The sequence below is a fragment of the Ursus arctos genome, unplaced genomic scaffold (assembly GCF_023065955.2).
Source record: "Ursus arctos isolate Adak ecotype North America unplaced genomic scaffold, UrsArc2.0 scaffold_9, whole genome shotgun sequence".
In the NCBI taxonomy this organism is placed as follows: Eukaryota; Metazoa; Chordata; class Mammalia; order Carnivora; family Ursidae; genus Ursus; species Ursus arctos.
This window is the reverse complement of record NW_026623111.1, coordinates 73996702-74015497: the sequence shown is the minus strand read 5'-3', so window position 1 is coordinate 74015497 and position 18796 is coordinate 73996702. Positions and strand designations below refer to the sequence as shown.

The following is an 18796-nucleotide window of genomic DNA, read 5'->3' as shown; positions in this document are numbered from 1 at the left end:
CTGAGTTGAATAGTAGGTTAACTCTGGGTTTTGCTTAAATCTTAAGAAGAGCATTGATTATTTTGTTTGTTTCAACAGGCAATCAACCAGCTTAGGTGGAGGCTTCAAGTTCTGATTTGTTCCATGTGTTCAGTGGTCCAAATGTCATTTAGTTTTCCAAGCCTCTTACTAAGATCAATACCATGGGAATGCCACCCAGTGGCCAGTCCAGGACCTAGGCAATGGTCTACCTTGTAACTCAGTTGTCAAAGTCTGCGGTATGCTATTTAGAGTCAAATTTACACATGCACAGCTCTTAGGCCAGCCCAGGAGTACATGCACAACTTTGTGGGTTTGATTTCCTGATTTTTCCCTTCACCATGACTTCCCCCAACACCTAACGGCTCCCATGGGCCTTCCTTCCTGATTCTTTGTACAGAAAACTAGGGCTTTAGTTTCCTTTGCCTTCCACGTTCATGTCCTGATTGTGTCTGCATATACTGCCAAACAATGGGAGGACAAAGAAAATGAAAAAGCAGTGGGGGTTGACTCCACACTCTTGGGTCTCTCAGTATAGAGAGGGATTCCCTTCCCTCAGAGTTTTAGGTGCCCCTGGCCACTACCACCATCTGGGGGCTATGGCAGGAGAGACACGTTTGCTTTTATTTTTTAAATCAGGTATCTCAACGAACATCTAAGGACCTATAGGTTAGGAAAATTGATATGGCTTATAGTAAAGTAAAATGTCAAGCGTCATCTTAGGAAGCTTTGGATCAACACCTTCTATAGCTCCAAGGAAATATATCCATATCATTTAATTTATTGACCTCCAGGGAAGTTCACTTAAAAGAGTTTGCTGATTTTAGCTTAATTCGTGTTAGCCCTAATTCCCAGAAACCCACAGTATATTTTTATAAAGAATACTTTTTACCTGTAGAGCACTTTGCCATTTGTAATTTCCCCCCATAAACTATGGTGGTAGTTAATGCTGTACTCCAAATAGTTCCAGTTCTCTTGCACGGTGGCTTTGTACTTCCTGGTCTTTCTGTGGTTGGATGGGGCCTTGTGAATAGTTCTGGCCAATGAAATATGAGTAGAAGTAATATGTGTCCGTTCGAAGAATGTGATATAATTGCCTCCAGACCCTACTTTTCCTCTGCATCTGTTTCTAGCAATGTTTGAGATGATGGCTACTGTGTCATTCTGGGTGCCCAAGCGATCTCAAGCTAAGCCCCAGCTGACCTGTTACAGTTGTATACCATGAATCAGAAATAAACTTTTGTTGTTTAGGTCACTGAGATTTGGGCTTTGTTTGTTACCACAGCATAACCTGGCCTAATCTGACTGACATGTATGTTAGCTTATATGATTCTTATGTGGTAAGAATTACATATATATATGTATAGAAATAAATATGTATATGTAAAATCATATATATGATCTTATATGATTCTCACAACAATCTCTGAGGTAGGAAGCTCATGTTTAATTTTCTTTCTTCTTTTATAGATAAGGATACTGAGGCTCAGACAGGTAAATACTTTGCCCTAAGTATACAGAATAAGTGAAAAAACTAGAAATGAAATTTAGACTTATTGACTTCACATCTAGTCCTCTTTTAAAATATAACTCTAAACAGAATTTTCTACATCTAATTGTTGTCGGAAGCATTTTCAAATTTGAATATTATGTATCATAATTTATATTTAAAAGTATCATGATTCACTACAATATTTCGTGTTCGTCCACATCAGTGATAATTTGCCTTGGTCTTTTAATTGATCAAAGTAGCCATGAGATAGAGAATACAGGAAGGTAGATAAACAAAACTTTTTAAAGTATATACTTTGAACTAAAGGCTATGTTTGCATAAACATTTAAAAGTGTTTATTCATACAAAGTAGAGCCTTGATAACACTAACGTTGTATTCTTAATATATTCTAATGACAGTCTTATGTTGTGAAACTCATTCTCTTGAATGCGGAAACTATGTACCATTCATCTCCTTCAGGAAACTATACCTTAACGTATTTCTTGACGTAAGGAAAGCAAAATGGTTTACACTGAAATAAACTGTTTAAAAAACATCATCAACAACAAAAACCTTACCTACTATCTAGGATTTGGTGTATGAACAGAACTGAAAAAGTTTTCAGACTTGAACTTTCCAGTGATCCTTGTTTCTGAAAGCCTACACCCTGTAAAACTATTCTGAAGCAATTAACCACACAATGAGCCTGCAAGACAGCAGATGCTAAGCTCCCCTTTCCCCCCCTTTTTACCTCCTCAGTCAAACATATTTGTTGAGTACATATTTATCTACTTTAAAAAAAAGAAGAAAAAAACCTCCTGTTACCTCCCTTCTAAAAGGAAGTAAGCAGGACTTCTCCTCATAGGCTATAAAAATATTGACAGTAGATAATGGGCCTGTATAAGATACTGGTGGGAAATGAGTTAATAATCACAGGATCGAACTGCAGGGAGCTTCAGATGCTGCCTAAAACCAGAATATGGCAATGAATACTGTTTTTGTTAGTAACTAGCTGGTGACAGAAAGCTCTTTCAACCTTGCTTTACTGGAATTGGAAAACACAATGGCAGAGAGATATACAGTAATAAGATATACCTATCTTATTTATATCCGTGAATTAATTTTTCACAAATATAAGAAAGAAGTAAGCATTCTCTGTATGAGAAAAAAAGGCCAGCTCACTAAATTTTTCTAAATTAAAATGTGATTAGCAGTAATTGGAACTATTGGAGAATAAAACCCTCTTTTTTTAAATGCTGCAAGAAAGTACACTAACTTAGCCAAACAGTCTTACCTAATTTAACTTAGTATCAGGAGAAATTTCCCCTTTAAAAATGTTACTGAAGTTCCACTTTCTTACAAGCCTTAGGTGTCAGAACTATTCAGGAACCTAAAAGTTTACATATAGCTTAAGAAGATCAAGGGGTTTAAAGCACCAGAATCAGAGTTCTTTTAGGAAGAGCTAAGGATGTTTTATAACATAGGCCATCTATATCTCCATTTCCTTAGAAATTAAAGGAATCAAGTACACTCTGAAAATAAGTTTTATCCTTCTCCTGAAGCATAAATCTTTACTGCCCTTCTGTATAAACCAAGCTGAAAAGATAGGATGCATCATTTTCAGTAATGATTAACCCCCTATTTGCCAGCTGTCCCAGTGAACACCTCCAGACTCCAGCAGACATTAGGCAACCACAAGTCCTACAGGTGCAAATCCCTTCTGCAAGTTGGTAGTAGCAATCTCTCCTGCCCTCCTTCTCCTTTCTCCCTCTTTCTGATTTTTTTAACCAGGTGTCCTATTCATTCATGGTTTTTAACTTACAGGGTCAAGGTTGAAATAATTGGAAGCTTCTGCTGTCTGGGAAACATCTAACCATCAGTTAGAGATGAAACTAGTTGACTGCTGAAAAATTCAGGAGGACCCAGAGAAAGGATCAATTACCTTTAAACTTCAGGACACAGTTCTGAATGGTTCATTTCATTTCCTCTATTGTTCCTTGTAAATGTCCCACAAACCAGGTTACAAACCTGATGGGCCAAAATTATTCCCCTTGAAGACAGCCTCTTGGGGAGAATTTCATTTATTGCCTAGATGAAAATAAACTGAAAAGGGCACATGATGAAAAGACACAGAAAGAACTAGGGATTGGTTTTAGAGAGAAAGTATCCTGAAGTTTAGTCCTCAGTGGCTATTTGGCGTTGAAAACAGAAACCCCTTGGGTTGCAGTCAAGGTGAATCTGAACAAGGTGTTCCTCCACGCCCAGCCAGTCCTGCAAGCTGTAGGACGGATCCTTGTGAGCCAAGACGGGCGGATGAGCTCTGATGCTAACGATAATGGAAGTGTTACACGAAGGTTACTATAGCAAGATGCCTGCCTGGGGAAGAATTCTGACCGAAAAAGAAATAGAGATCTCGACTCTTGATCAAACAGATGGGCTGATGCTGAACTGCATCAGTGATCCCGAGTTGATTAACCCAGATTAGGAGGCGAAAGTCGACAGCGCAGCCCCCAAACGCTGCTGGGTAGTTTTGTCAGGAGAGAGAGGGGAGGGGGAAAAAGAATAAGGGAGAAAAAACCCCTTCAGTTCGCTCTGACTCGAGATCCGAGATCCGGTTTGCGCAGCTCTCCGCCGCGCACCCGCACCTCCCGGCCTTCACCCTACTCCCAGCCAGTGTTAAGGGGCTCTGCCCGCATTGCTCCTACAGGAGAAGCTGCAGGGTTTTTGATCTTTCCAAGACATTGACTCGCACACCCCCTGCCCGGGCCGCTGGGAGGAAGTGGTGCTCCCTTGCTCGCCACGCAGTGAAGTGGCCCGTTCAGGTCTTGCCCTGACTGGGGAAGGCGAGAGGCGAATAAGGAAGAGAAGAGGAATGGAGACAGAGGAGGTTAGAGCAATGTTGGTAAAAGAGGCAAGACAGGAAATAAAACCGCCAGCTAATGATAGGGACGTGGAAACTGAAGGAAGAGAATAAGAAGCAGGTGGAAGTTCTTAAAAAGGAAGGAAAGATGGTGCGCAGAAAGGAATAATGCTCCAGAAAACGCACGTAGGGTGAAAAGAGGGAAAGAGGCTGCAGTCGCCCCTCTGCCTTCCGGGGATGGCGTGTTGTGACCTGAGCAGACGATGTGTCCTCAGCTCTGGGGTCAGCGCAGCTGAAAGCAGCTTCTTAACACTGGCCTAAGGGCATTTATTGTTCCAGATAAATCCTGGAAGGTCATGTTCAGGGTCTCTGAGCTTGATACAAGAGTGAATAAGACCGTGACCTGACTCTAGGGGTTTACAGAAAAGTGCTTCCAAACATAGTTACACAGTCACTTGTTGGGATCATTGGAGCACAGAAGAGGGGGCACTTACCTCTGCCTGAGTGAACTCAGGGCTTAGGAAAACAGCTGAAATATGGGAAGAACCTGCTGGAAAGGCCTTGCGGGAATTTTCAAGACAGAGGGAAAGGTTCTGGTGTTGGCTGCAAAGAGTATAACTTAGGGAGAAGGTAAAACAAGGAATTCTGTGGTCAGGCAGAGCACACAGAAGTCTGGTGGACCTTGATTCTCACTTGTCTCTTCCATGGGTGACAAAGTCAAATCAGATAGGGGTTCAGCAATTCCAGTGGAGTATGTAGACCTTTGTATAAAGTCCCATGAGAAAAGAAAAAGGTGACTCTTCACTAGGCCTCGGAGGATGGGGGAGGTGAAACTCCAGAAGAAGCCCAACTCAGAAGTGAGCACAGAGTTTTGAGGACAGCCTGTAGTTAACAAGATGAGTTATTTTTTCTTTATTTCCCAGGAGTGTGAGGACAGGGAGCGGTCCACCAAGGGAGACCTACATAGAAAATGCCCGGCATCTGGAAAAGAGCTCCAGAGACTCCCAAAGAGACCCTACTGCATTACTCCTCCCATGCTATAATCCCACAGAAGCACTGGCCCCCTCTTCAGCTGACTGACCATGCCTCCATGCCCCCAAGCCCCTCCAGTCCCCAGACATATGAGAAAACACTGAAACAAAGCCAGTGTCCTTGGTTTGGGTAAATCACACCTCTCTTTATTGATAGCAAAATGAACATGGTAGAGGGACAAGAAGAGGTACACTTAACAAAATATTGGAAAGTAGTCTCCTAGCCTGAAATAAACTTTAGGGTCATTTTCAGAGTAAAGCTTTGCACTCTCTTTCTAGAAATAGGAGCCATATAGATGGTCCAAAACAGTGTCTGCGTGTGTGTTGGGGGGGGGGGGAGGGCGGAGATTGGCCAGGCAGGTCATGCAGTACTACAATGCAGGACATGTTAGGAAACAGTCTGGGTTTAGGTTTTGGCAAAAAGAGCTCTGAACTAAATCTTTAGGAGCTGCCCAGGATGCAGGTGGGAAGAAGGAGCGATGGGGAACACATTGGCTGTGGTGATATATCTAGGCATCACTGCAAGTATGATGTTTATCCCTTGGTCCCAAAATGTGGCCCACTTGAATGGGCCTAGAGGGTATTATGCTAAGTGGAAAGCATCAGACAGAGAAAGACAAATAACCTTTAATTTCACTTATATGTGGAATCTAAAACACAAAACAAACAAATAAACAAACAATAAGCAGAATCAGACCTATAAATACAGAGAACAAACTGATGGTTTCTAGAGGTGAGGGGGTTGGAGTGATGGGCACAATGGGCCTCCAGCTATGGAACGAATAAATCATGGGGAATAAAAGGTACAGCACAGGGAATACAATCAAAAGGATTGTAGAAGTCTTGCATGGTGACAGATGGTAGCCACACTCGTGGTGAGCACAGCAGAACTGTAAGAGTTGTTGCATCACTACATTGTACACCTGAAACTAATGTAACGTTGTGTGTCAACCAAACCCAAGAAATAAAATGTGGCCTATGTAACTGCATATGCAAACTATCCTAGTTTGTTTAGAAATATACTCTGCTTTTCAAATACCCCCTACTCTCCACTTTACTCTTTGGGGGGTTGAAACCATCTAAGTTACAAGTAATGCAGAAGAGATTGCCTTAAATCAACGGATGGAAGTGGTGTAAAATGGAGCACTGACTCTAGGCAAAGTACAGAACTCTTCAAAACAGGTATTTGTCAGACATTGAACTACTCAATTGTGGTAAATGTTTACTTGGATGAAGATTTAAGGGGAGAAAAGCCAATAGCTCAGATGACCAAGGGAATAAAAAATGTATGTTATCACTGAATGAATACACAGCTACAAATGTAGCAGGTTAATTTACTTCTCCCTCAGAGAGAAACGATAAAAATTGTAGCCCAGTTTCCTTACCATCCTTACAAGCATACACAGAGTAACAATTCTGGGAAGTGACCTGCTTTCAGGCCATTACACAGTTTCATATAACATTCTAAAATTTAGCCTCATTCCGTACCCTACATGTGCTATTTAGTATATGGGTGGATTTTTTTTTTAGACGAGAGCAGAAATGAATTTCTACATAGAGTAAGAGGCACTCATGTCCAGTATTATTTGAATCAGAAGAGCAAAGCTGGCATTTTAAATGAAAATTATTCTCTCTAGTTTCTCTTAAATCTATCATCTGGAAATGGAGCCTGATCCATAGTCATCTTCAGAGAATTATCCCTCTCTCTGGGGCAAACGTAACATGAAAGAGTTCAGGAATTTCTCTTGCCCACAAGTCTGACCAAGAATAAGAGAATAAGGTGATTGGTGAGAATATGCACCTGAGGCAGGTGAAGTGTAGTGGGAAGAATGGTGACCTCAGACTCAGAGCAGACCTGGCTTTCTGTGGCCATTGTTTCTGCGGTACTAAAGCTGCATTACCTTTGGCAGGCCATTTAACCTCTCTCAGAGCCTCAGTTTCTTTAGTATGAAATTATAAGCACACTCTCAACACTTCCCAAGAAACAAACTGAAGGTATCCTCTGAGTTCAAAAAAAAAAAGATCGGACTGAGGTTGACTTGAAGATAAGCACTGAAGATTTCAAACCACTTGGAATCCCTACAATTTTTGAGAGAAACAATGAAGCCTATGAACAGGCTGTCCTTGGAACCAGGGATGGAATCATTTAATGGCAAACATAGGACCTCAAGGCTGGTGCATCCATTTGTAGCAAGAATGCCACTCTCACCTGGGAGACAAAGCTTCTTTCATATGTTTTACTGAGATTCCACCAAATTGGGTAAGTGCAGGGGCTCTATTTTATTTCTGTGTATCTCTTAAGGTTAACCCCAGTGCCACTCGGCCATCACTTCCTACTAATTGCTCATTCACTGATGAAGAGAAGGGAGAGATGGGGGGATACGAATGAGAGATGGTGGGGCAAGAGTTTGGAAAGAATAAAAAAAAAAATAGTCACCAAAGGAAGTCGTGCTGCTCCATGAGAATATTGCCCTCTAAATCATAACATTGGCTTTCTCTGTATTTTCTGATTATCATCATCAACACAAGGGAGCAACTATTCCTTCAGTCAGGATATAGGTGGCTGACCTTTCTACTGAAGTCCATGGCCTTCTAAATGCTTCATGCTGGAGTTAGTACAGTGATGTGACTTAGCCTACCTGCCTTAAACCAGAGGCATCCTGACAGCCTGATTCTGTCCTGTGTTCTCTTAGAATTTCTGTAGCATGAGAAGATTCCTGTTCCCTACTTTTCTCAAGTATTCATGGGTTATGATTTGGCTTCTCTCACTGAATGAGGGGGTGAAGGTCTTGGTACCCGAATGCTGTCCTTATATCTCCAAAGGTAGCTTATATCACCCTAGAGTTGAGACCCCTCAAGCCTGAAGCATGTTGTCCAGGCATCCATAACCTGAAAGCAACCAAGTCAAGTTCATGGGATTGAAGAAGGAACTAAGTTGCCTGCTCCTCTCTTCTTGGAAAAATGACCGAATATTATAAGAGAAGGGAAAAGGGGACTACAGATATCTCCGGCTTTTTGAGAGGCCACATTAGGACATGTCTTTTATGAAAGGCCTACGTTAGTACCTGTAACTGCTGACCAAGGGCAATCTGAAGAGGATTTTTGAGTTTACTAGCTATTGTAGAGGCAGCAGACCCCCCCCACCCCGGACCCCAGCAGCAACAGCAACATTGCCTAGATCCTTCCCCAGGAACTACACTCAGCATCTAGCTGCCATAGTTCTGAACTGAATCTGTGAGCACCAGCGCTTTACCTCAATTCATTTCATGTATCCATTAGCAAGATATGTCCTAAAGGATCAGAAAAGGTTAAGAAAGGTTATTTTGGGGGTCTGGGAATGCTCAAAAACTTTTCCATGTAAATTAATGATAATTGCTTCTTTGCTTTATGTCATACTGGCTTATGAAAGCTTTCATAGCAATGCTCTGCTTTCAGATAGCAGGGGAAACCTGTATTAGCCAGTATCCATTATCATAGGCAATCCCAAGAAGGTGTCTAACAGGGATTGCTTTAGGTCAATGCTTTCATAGTATAGTCTTTGGCTCCATTTGCATTACATTCATCTATGAAAGCTGTATGCAGATTCCTGGCATTTTTCTTTGGCCCAATGAATCAACATATCTCGGGTTATAAGAAAATTTAAAGAAAAAAATCCTGTACATTGCCACTAGGTTGTTTCCAGAAGCAGATACGTGTTATTGAAAATGAAAAGAACTGATCTTCTGCCTTCCTGGTCAACTGGTGGCCCGTTGTTTTCAGATTTCCCCTAGTCTTGTGGCCTTTAAGATATAAAGTCCACAAATGATGCCTAATCCTTCCTCAAATGCTACCTCATCCCTGTCTCAGGCTGAGGATCCCTCCCAATCCCAGCCCTCCCCTCACCAGCACCCTAGTGCCACGAGTTTGTAAGGGCAGGAAAGTAGGAAGAATTGTGAGGTATGGTCTCCAGAAGAGACAAATTTGTGGCCAGTGGCCCAAAAGAGCAATGACATCTACTGGTTTGAGAAGTCCCAGGAGAGCCACCTCAGATCCCAGTTCCCACCTTCCTTCCCCATCCTGACCATAGCTGGGCCTAGTAAATGCGCTGGTCGTCAGAACACCATTTCTTTGATCAGATCTCTTAATTCTTTAATCAGAATTTAAAAAATTATTTATAGTGGAGAGCTTCTTGTTTTCCAACCCCATGGAAGCACTTCTGGTTTCCCTGGGAGAAAGTGAGAACTTGGAGCATGGGCCTGACCTCTCTTCAGATGAAGCAGCAAAACCCGATTTTGTGTGCTTGTTTGTTTTGGACCAGAGAAAGCAGGCCTGAAATAGGAAGTGAAACCCTGGGATGTCGACAGGCCCCAAATCTTTGTACAAAAATGCGGAATGCTGCTTTTCTTAAGAAGCTACGTGAAAGAAAAGTCCTATACGTACGTCCCAGCACCGAAATGTGAGAATGCCCGTGCACTCGTTTCAATTAACGTTCGAATTCTAAGAACTGTAACAACATCTGTGTATAGACTATCAAATATTTTAGAACGGGGGGAGGGGGGCTGCAGAACTGTATCTTTGGCTAGAAAGGGGGAACGGATCTTCGGCCACAGGCCCTGGGCAGGGCGGTCGCGCGGGTTGGCCGCGAGCGCGTTTGCAGGGCCCCTGGCGCGGAGGACGCCTGCTCCTTGGTCCTGGTTCACTGCCTCAGGTGCCTCAGGCCCCAGCCCAACTTTTCCTGGACTACCCCGCAGCCCGCCCGCCGCCGCCTCCTCCAGCTTCCCCTCCCCTTGGCAGTGCCTGGCTTTCCCTTTGCGCAGCTTCTTTTCTTGCCGGGCTGGTTGCTGGGAGGTGCAGTGGGCAGTGGCGGCTCCCGCTGCGAAGCTGGGGGAGGAGAGGGGCCCCGGCCAGCCACGGAAGGCGGCGAGAGTCGCTCGCTTCTGTGCGTTCTGCCGGTGGGGGGCCGAAGAAGGCTGTCGACCAGGAGAAGGCCGAGGTTGAGGAGGCCGGGGAGGGGTGATGATGGTGTTAAATGTGGCCGCGCAGCTCCCCGGGGAGCTGCCTGAAAGGAGAGTGCGCTCACCAGCTGACAGCGCGTGCTCCGCTCCAGACGCTCCGCACCGCGGCCAGGAGCCTCTGCCAGCCCCTCTATTGTCAACCGTTCTCTAATTAAGAAACACTCACATTACGGCAAACCACCCCCACGCTTCTTGGTTCCTGTCCTTTTCTTTATCTTCCCCCGACGACTCTCCTCCCCTGCCTCTCCCCTGCGTCCCAGGATTTAACCCATTCTCCGCTCCGTTCGCCAGTTCTTGTTAGAGGCCTAGCGGAAGGGAAGCTACCTCAAAGGTTGGCGTCTGGGACTGTCTGTTCAGCCCAGGGGTGTGGGTGGCTGGTGAGGGCAGAGTCAAAAACAGCGAGGAAACCTACACCTTTGTTACGTGCCGTCCGTCCCCCTCTCCCCCAAATCTCCCATCCCACCCCACAAAACCAATTGCAAATAACGTAACTGCGAGAGGTCACCTTTAACTCTCACCAGTGGTACTTGCTGGGTTTTCCAGATTGCAACGGACAAGCCTAGACTGCAATTGACAAGTAGGTCTGCTACGTTTCGTTTCCAGTTCTGACTGGGGTTTGAAACTGCCACGACAAAGTTGACCATTTTTTTCTTGAACTTTCAAATGAACAGGGGAGAGAAATAATTCCCAGATATCCTTTGATAAAAGACCGCTTGCTTCGTTCAGGTTTCAATCTCTAAAATCAATTGAAAGGCCTAATGAAAGCATCGGTCCTGCATTAGTTAAGATTAAGGAAACATAACTACTCCCCCCTTTTCTTGTTATGCTGGACCCCCAGTTAACAATGTCCTATAGAGAACATGTTTAAACTTGCCAGTTGCCAAACATAATCTTTCCTCGGCTTTCTGGGAAATCAAGTAAGTTTCCCCATGGGTGGTGAGCCAAAACCCTTCACGAATAAAAGTGGTGGGATGGAAGGCAAAGACAGGATATAAAACAAGCTGTTTAAAGTACATAAAACTCTAGAAAGCACCAAGCAGTGTCGCAAAAGACTAACCCGATTTATCTATCTTCATTACTTTAAGAAATGCTGCCTCTTTGTTTGTTTGGGTGATATTAAGCATGCTTAACTTGCATACATAGTTGATTCCTTTGCTAGTATCTTGGATACTTGGATCTGACTTTGGAAGGTAGAAGCTAATTGCTAATAATGGAGAGAAAGGAACCAGTCAGCATGGCAGGAGTGGTCTGGCATATGGGGAATGAGCGCTCAGAAATACTCAATATTCAAGTTTCCAAAATATTAATGAGATTATAGCAACCTGCAGCTATATGTTACAGCTTGTTAATGGAGTGTAAGAGAGCGGGCTGCCAAACGTTTGTTATGCAAACTCCATAACAGAACCCTAAGATGGAAATGCGATTGTACATCTCTTTCAAAGAAATGCCAGCATAAAAAGAAAGAAAGAAATAGAATGAAGGAAAGAAAAGAGGTTAAAGTCCTCATTTGAACTTTGAGCACTCAATTTACACAAAGTGATTTGGCTTTTTGTGCATGTCTTGATGAGTTAGAAGAATTCACCCTCACTTTTCAATCGGTGTGATATAGAATTTCCAGTCTGATATTCTGTTGTGGCTGTTTTCTCCTGAGAAGAAATGTAAAATGACTTCCTTAAATGAAATTTGCATTATCTCTGAGGCATGTATAATGCCCCTAACATTTAAAAACATAAACATCTATTTTTGTAGTTCAAGAGAAAACCTTGGACATTTGCCTAGGGGTAACTCCTTTCCGTGGATTTTCTTAGAGGAAAAAAAAAGTCTGTGGGCACATGGACTGAGTGGATGCAAGTAGTTAGGTCCGGTTGTAGATACTGACACCCTGTGATTGTATGATTTGGGGGCTAGCTAGGGGCAGTAGTTTCCTCATTTATAAAAGATGGGAAGGAAGATGTTGTTGATGTCATTTCTCATTTGAAATTTCTATAAGTCCGTGAAAAGAAAAATAATAACTTTGGAAGAGGTTTTTTCCCCTCCCGGTCAACACAAAATGAGCATAAATGGTTTTGAAAAATGAAATATACGTCACTTTCTTTGAGAAAAAAAGGATCACAACTTTATTATTTTTTTTCCATCCTGCCCTTACCCAACTCAGGTTCATAACAGATAAAATAATTCTAGGTCATCTTGTCTCTCTCCCTCTACACATGAGCACAAACACACCAAGCCAGATAGCTATGAAAATATGTGTGTGCTCCTCCTGCAAAGTTGTTGTGTGTCCATGCCTGTAGAGTTTCTTTACTGAGAGCGAAATGGAAATGTGTTAGAAGCAATCGCTTGATTTATTCAGCAGCCTGAAGATTCCTGATGTTTATCGTGAGCACGGCAAACTCAGCGGTGCAAAAGGTTATCTAAGGGACAGGTGCATCGTTTCTGCCCCTGGAAAGTGCCAGGAGCTACCGCTCACCTCTCAGAGCTGGCGGAGTCTCTTGGCTTCCCTCGAGCTTCAGCTTCAGCTCAAAGCCGTGGAAACCCAGGTGGTCAGTCAAGAGCTGGTCCCACAGTTCCCTACTCAAGACCAGAACTGCGCTCCTTTGCACATTGCTTTCCTGCAAAACTAGTTTGTGGCGCTCTCCTCTTTTCAAGGTGCTGGGGGAGAGGATGATGCTGGAGCGGGTAAATTAACCTTCTCTGGCTCTCCCCCCTCCCACCCCTACTCTCTTGTTCTCACAATTTGTTATCCTAATGAAGACACAAAATATAAAAGATCTGGCTTAAAATCAACTTCTCAAATTCAGCGATGCTTATCCAGTGGAACGTCGCCCAATCTTTAACAAGTAGTTATACTCTCACGTTTGCCGAATACATTTTTAAAATTCCTCTTTCTACCATCTCCGCACATGCATTGTATTAACTTTTTCAAAATCTTGGATCCTGACACCCAGAATAGGCTTTTCCCTGGTGAGGACCCAGAAGTGAGAGTGGGTGTACTGTTTAGTACCTGCAACTGACTCAAAAATATAAACATTTTCTACATAGGAACTAATTCAGAAAGACAAAATAAAAGCAAACATTATCTTCTATAGTGGAACAAGCAGAATCGTTTGGGGGGAAAAAAGGAGGGGAGGTCAACAATTTCCTAGGGCTTCTAATTTTTGAATCAAGGATCCCCATCCCCTTTCCCCTCAAGTTTTTTCCATTGTTCTCTTTTCCATTCCCGTCTTCCACGTACCACTATCGCCCCCCGCCCCACCCACAGCTGAAGGGAAGATAGGGAGAGAGGAAAGGGGAGAGAGAGGCAGAAGGAGGGAGAGATTGAGAAAGCTTGTGCTGTGTGTTTTTGATCCATGGCAAAAGTCTTCAAGTTGGCTAAAGTTTTTATGAAGTGGGAATAGGTAACCTTGGTAAAATTCACTACTCCTGGTAGTAGTGATCTTAGGAGACCTGAAACAGGTGCCTCCCCTTGCAGAGGTTGTTGGGGGCAGCAGTGAGGAAGACTGGAAAGATCCAGGCTACCGAAGAGGCAAAATGGTTGCAAATTTGGGGAAATTTGTACCTAACAACTTATTTACTGACTTGATCATGGTACTGCCTGAAGCTACAGTGTTTATGACAGAATTTTTCTTCAAAACTCGTAGATTCCCAATTAGTAGAAGACTAAGCTCAAGTCTTCAAGGTCGTTTCAAAACTGTTTTTAATGCTTATATTAGAATGGAATAAGTGACAAATAAAGTTATTTTCATGTTTATTTTTATCATTTGCAAAAGAAAATACATAAAACAATGGCAGTTGGTTTTGCTAAATTAAAATAAAATGATCTCGAGTAGAAAAATGTAAAAAAAATGAATCAAGATCAGTAGAAATGGTAGCAAACAATCAATAATAAATAAGTTTTCTAACATTAACAAAGCAAAATAAAATTGACCAAATGCTTTTGACACTACTGGATTTTTTTAAATTTTAATTTTTTAAACAAACATTTGCAAAGAGCTTAAGGATTATAAGTGGCCGTGTTTAAAACAACAACAACAACAACAACAACAACAACAACAACAACACAAAACTGGTCTGCAATTGGCAGTTGAGTTTGTCCTGGAACCGCAACAGCAGCGGCTGATAAAGTGCGTGCGCCAAGTTTCCTAAAAGACGCCAACAGTACCGCGATCCTATATACATACTGGGTATGTTCATACAATATATAAACCTAAGGGTTCCCTGTTTTCTAACGTTCCATAGTCAAAAGTTATTCACTTTGGAGCCATTAACTTTTCGTTTCATGATACATTTTGAGAAAATACTTCGGAATACTAATTGTCCCACACGTGAGTGCGCGCAACACACAGGGATGAATGCCCAGGGCATAAAATAAATTAAAACACAAACCAGCGACAGAGAAGAAAATGCGACGTTTTAGCAGCGTATTGGCAGCAGGGAAACTAGAATAATGATGTATATTTGGGTACATATACTTATACCTTATCTATCTACAGGGAGAGAAGGTGGGAGGAAAGAACAGAACTTTAACAGCAAGTTTTCACCAATATGGACCATAGGAAGTTTGAAATAGCGGCGGCTTTTGCAAACCATCAAATATAGCTGCCATATGAAGCCAAGTCGTTGCTAAACAACGACAATCTCAGAACAAAAATTAAAAGGGTGCGGGGATCTTTAACCGCGGGGCTTCCCGCGCGTTGGGCAAGGGCGATTTTGTTTCTCAGTTTCAGGTTTCTGTCACCTTCCTAACTTGCCTCATCTGAGTCACTGTAATGGGAATGGGGGGAAAACTCCCCGTCGCTTCTGTGGGACCGGGGCGAAGTTTTGCTACTTTCTTCCTGCACAGGCTGCAGGATGCCCCCCGGCAGTGAAGGCGACAGGTTCTTTTGCGCCATCATCGCCGTTAGGGCGCTGTCCTCGAAAGTCGAGAAGTGCAGAGCGTCCAGCTGCACCGAGTATCCTCCCGCGGAGGCCGGGGCCGAAAAGCGAGTCCTGCAACTTCCAGGAGGCGTCGGCCGCTGGCCCCCTCCGGAGGCTGGCTGGGAGCCCGCTGCGGTCGCGGTGCCCGCGCTGCCTTCGTAGGGGGCGGCGGCGCGAAGGTGGTGATGGTCGCTCTTGCAGGATGCTGGCGGCGGTGGCGGCTGCTCCCCGCCGCTGGGCGTTTGTAGCAGCTCGGACAAGGCGTTGATGTAGATCTGGGCCATCTGCAGGGTCTCGTATTTGGACAGCTTCTTGTCGTTGTTGAAGGACGGGATAACGTTGCGCAGCTGGTCGAAGGCGTGGTTCAGCCCGTGCATCCTGCGTCGCTCCCTGGCGTTGGCCGCCAGGCGCCTCTGCTTCTGCACCCCGTTCACCTGTTTGCTGGAAGGGGCGCGCTGGCGGCTGCAGCCCAGCTCGTCTACTACCACCCCGCCTTTCAGCTTGCACAGCTGTTCCCGCACTTTCACTGGCCCAGGACTCTTGCTGCTGCTACCGCCGCCGCCGCCGCCGCCGCTCCTCCTCACCAGCTCCCCCCGGCCGTCCGCCTCCTCCCGGGGCGCCGCAGCCTCAGAGGCACCCAGCTCGGGGGAATGCAGCAAGTACTGGGCGGCGCGTGCCGTGCAGATGCCCTGCAAAGTAGGAGCCAGCCAGGCGCGTGGATCGGTGCTATCCAGGAGGGACAGCTCCGCCGGGTAGACGGGATGCTCTCTCGTCTGCAGGGTCGCAGGTGGCTGTGGCGGCGGCGGCTGCGGCAGGTGGTGAGGCTGGGGATGGCGATGGTGGTCCCCCAACTCCTTCACTTCAGCCCACTCCTCTGCGTGCAGCAGGCGGGACATTGCACTTCAGAGGCTCGGTGGCGCAGGGTCGGAGGAGGTACTGGCAAACGAGCTCAACTACAACAAAAACCCTTCCTGGGTCTTTACTGCAATGTCTTATTTTTTTTCTCCTCGACCCTCCCCCACCCACACGGAGATCACACACCAGGTCGCGTGCAACGAAGCTTCTCCGGTTGCTGAAGGCGCTGCGCCCCTTTAAAAAGCGGCACGCGCCAGTGTATCTCCCCCCCACACCCCCCCGCTCCTCTCCCAGCCCCCTCCTCGCGCCGGTCGCGTGTCTGCTCAGCCAATGGAGGGCGCCGGCAGGCGCGTGCGAGCAGCCAATCAAAGAGTTTTTACACCCGGAGAAAAGTTCCTGCGTACTGAAGACTCAAGCGCCCGCTCAGTGTTTTCCCCCCCTTTCTTTTATCCTCTTTTAAGTTAGTCAAATTCATATGTTAATTGCGGGTTGTAATTCGACACCGGTGTTGTGTCACCACGCCAGCGGCGGGGGTGCGTGAGCGGATGCGGAGCGCACTCTCGGCTGGAACTTGAGCGAGGCTGGATGCGCCTGGCGCTGGGAGCGCACTCCCGGCGGGGCCAGGCCCGCCTGACCTTTGCTGCCTCCAAGCTAGGATCACAGCTCCCACCGTTTGTGACCAAACGTGTGAAGTCTCTCGTGTATATCATACATGTATGTGTATATAAATCTTTCATAATACATGTTAATAGATACATAATTGCATATATATAATTGCTGAGACCCACTATTGAAAATCAATGTCCGAAGGAAAAAAAACAACAAAAAACCCATAACTGTGTCAGAATACGTTTCTTAATTTTCATCTCTCGCTCCAGATACTTTATGTAATCTAGTAAAGTTGTGGTACAGTGATAGAATGCACTAAATTTCACATCCCCCAGTCCCCGCAGTACCCTTTTCCCAGCACCCCGGCAAACTAGGATTGTAATCTGCAGGAAACTCTGTGTTGACTAGTTGTAGGACAGGGATATTTTACAGTTTCAACACCCACAGTAGGACTCCTTACGAATGCGGAGCCAGGGGAGAGTGCCCAAAGAAAAATGAAAGGCGCCTGCGTTCCCTGCAATTCTAGAGCTTTTCAAGGTCCAGAATCCCAGAGTTACCTAGCCTTCTGCTTCAGGAGCCCAGGGTTTAATACGGCGTGTGGCTTCTCCAGCAAACACCCAGAAAACCACAGCCTAACCCACTCCACGCCCCTCCCCGCTTAGTTCGGGGTGCTCTCCCCAGCATCTCCTATTCCCACTCCCAAGATCACCACCGCCAGCCAGAGAGCCAAACCCCGGGAGGTCCTGGGCGAGGCTGGGACGCTGTTGTTCAGGTGAGCTCTTTGCTCCCGCCCCTTGGCCCAAGCCTCTTGAATTCACAACAAAAAGCCAATCAGAAACTCCCTGCTCCGGGGAACGCCCCGGCTTGTGTCTCACACCGCCACACCTCGGGGCGCTTTTCTGCGCTGCAGGTGGGGCGCGGGAGTGGGACACAGCCGGCGGGCGCTAGTGCTGCTTTCTACGTTAGCGGTGGAAGGGAGTTTCTTCCTCTAAAAGAGGTGATGAAAAGAAAAGCCAGAAGAGAGAGCTCCCTGGAACCTGGTTTCGCAGGGCACAGAAATGACTGGAAGTTGTTCTTGCTAGTGTTCACAGGGACTTGATCTAACCTGCTATTTAGAACTCCTTTGACAGAAGAATTTCTGGAACTGGACTGGATTAGTGTGTACGCGCGCGCGCACACACACACACACACAAACGCAGAGTATTTTATATATATACACACATACCGTATTCTACCTGCATTTTCTATACTACGTACTACATACTATATCCTACCCTTCCATGCCGTGTATGCCTTTATGGAGATTAGCTACATCTCTCTCCAGCTCCGTTAAGGTATAGGAGGGTAGAATAGACTGCTAATGCTTTCTGTTTTTCCTTCAACCTTGTTTGTTTGCTGGTGTTGAGGGACTGTCCTTGGCCTTCGGACCTTAAGAGCCAGAATGATCAGAGCTGGATTCTTACATAAATGTCTAGGTTCTACTGAAATAAGTATGTTAGATAAGACATGCAGAAACAAAAGCAAAAACAGAGAAACCCAAACTTAATCTGAAACCTATTGATGAGAATAAAGAAAACGTAAATAGGGAAAGTCATCTACCATCTTTTTTGGGAGAAAATGCTCCAGCTTTTTGGTGATTGGACTGAGTACTACTGGGATCGACTAATGATGCTTTTTCTATAAGCAGTGCTACCATTTAAAATGGGCTACTTCAAAAACATAATTGCTTGTAGCTGTGGGTGCCAAATTACAACTTTGAAAAAGTGATGAATCATCTTCTATATAGGTATGGCAGTGTAAGCGCCTAGAGCCTGGCAGGATCCATTGTTTATATTGCATTTTATTCCTAAAAGTCCCCAACTGTATCAGCTGGAAGTTACTCCTTCTGCATAATGTCACTACCAATATGTAGAATGCCCCAATTTTCCTTGGACTTGCATCATCCAAAGGTGTTGTTTGTACTTTAGATTTGACTGCATAACCACTACTCATTTTCCTCTGTGCTTGAACAGTATTATGGGC

At 44.9% G+C, this 18796-nt stretch overlaps 1 protein-coding gene across 1 annotated transcript; it reads right to left on the bottom strand.

The window, feature by feature from the left end:
• Positions 1–14411: 14411 nt before the first annotated feature.
• On the bottom strand, positions 14412–16316 carry ATOH1 (atonal bHLH transcription factor 1). Its single transcript, XM_026509599.3, has one exon. It carries the CDS (start codon positions 16204–16206, stop codon positions 15136–15138), a length of 1071 nt encoding a protein of 356 aa, XP_026365384.1. The 5' UTR covers positions 16207–16316; the 3' UTR covers positions 14412–15135.
• Between the last annotated feature and the right edge of the window lie 2480 nt (positions 16317–18796).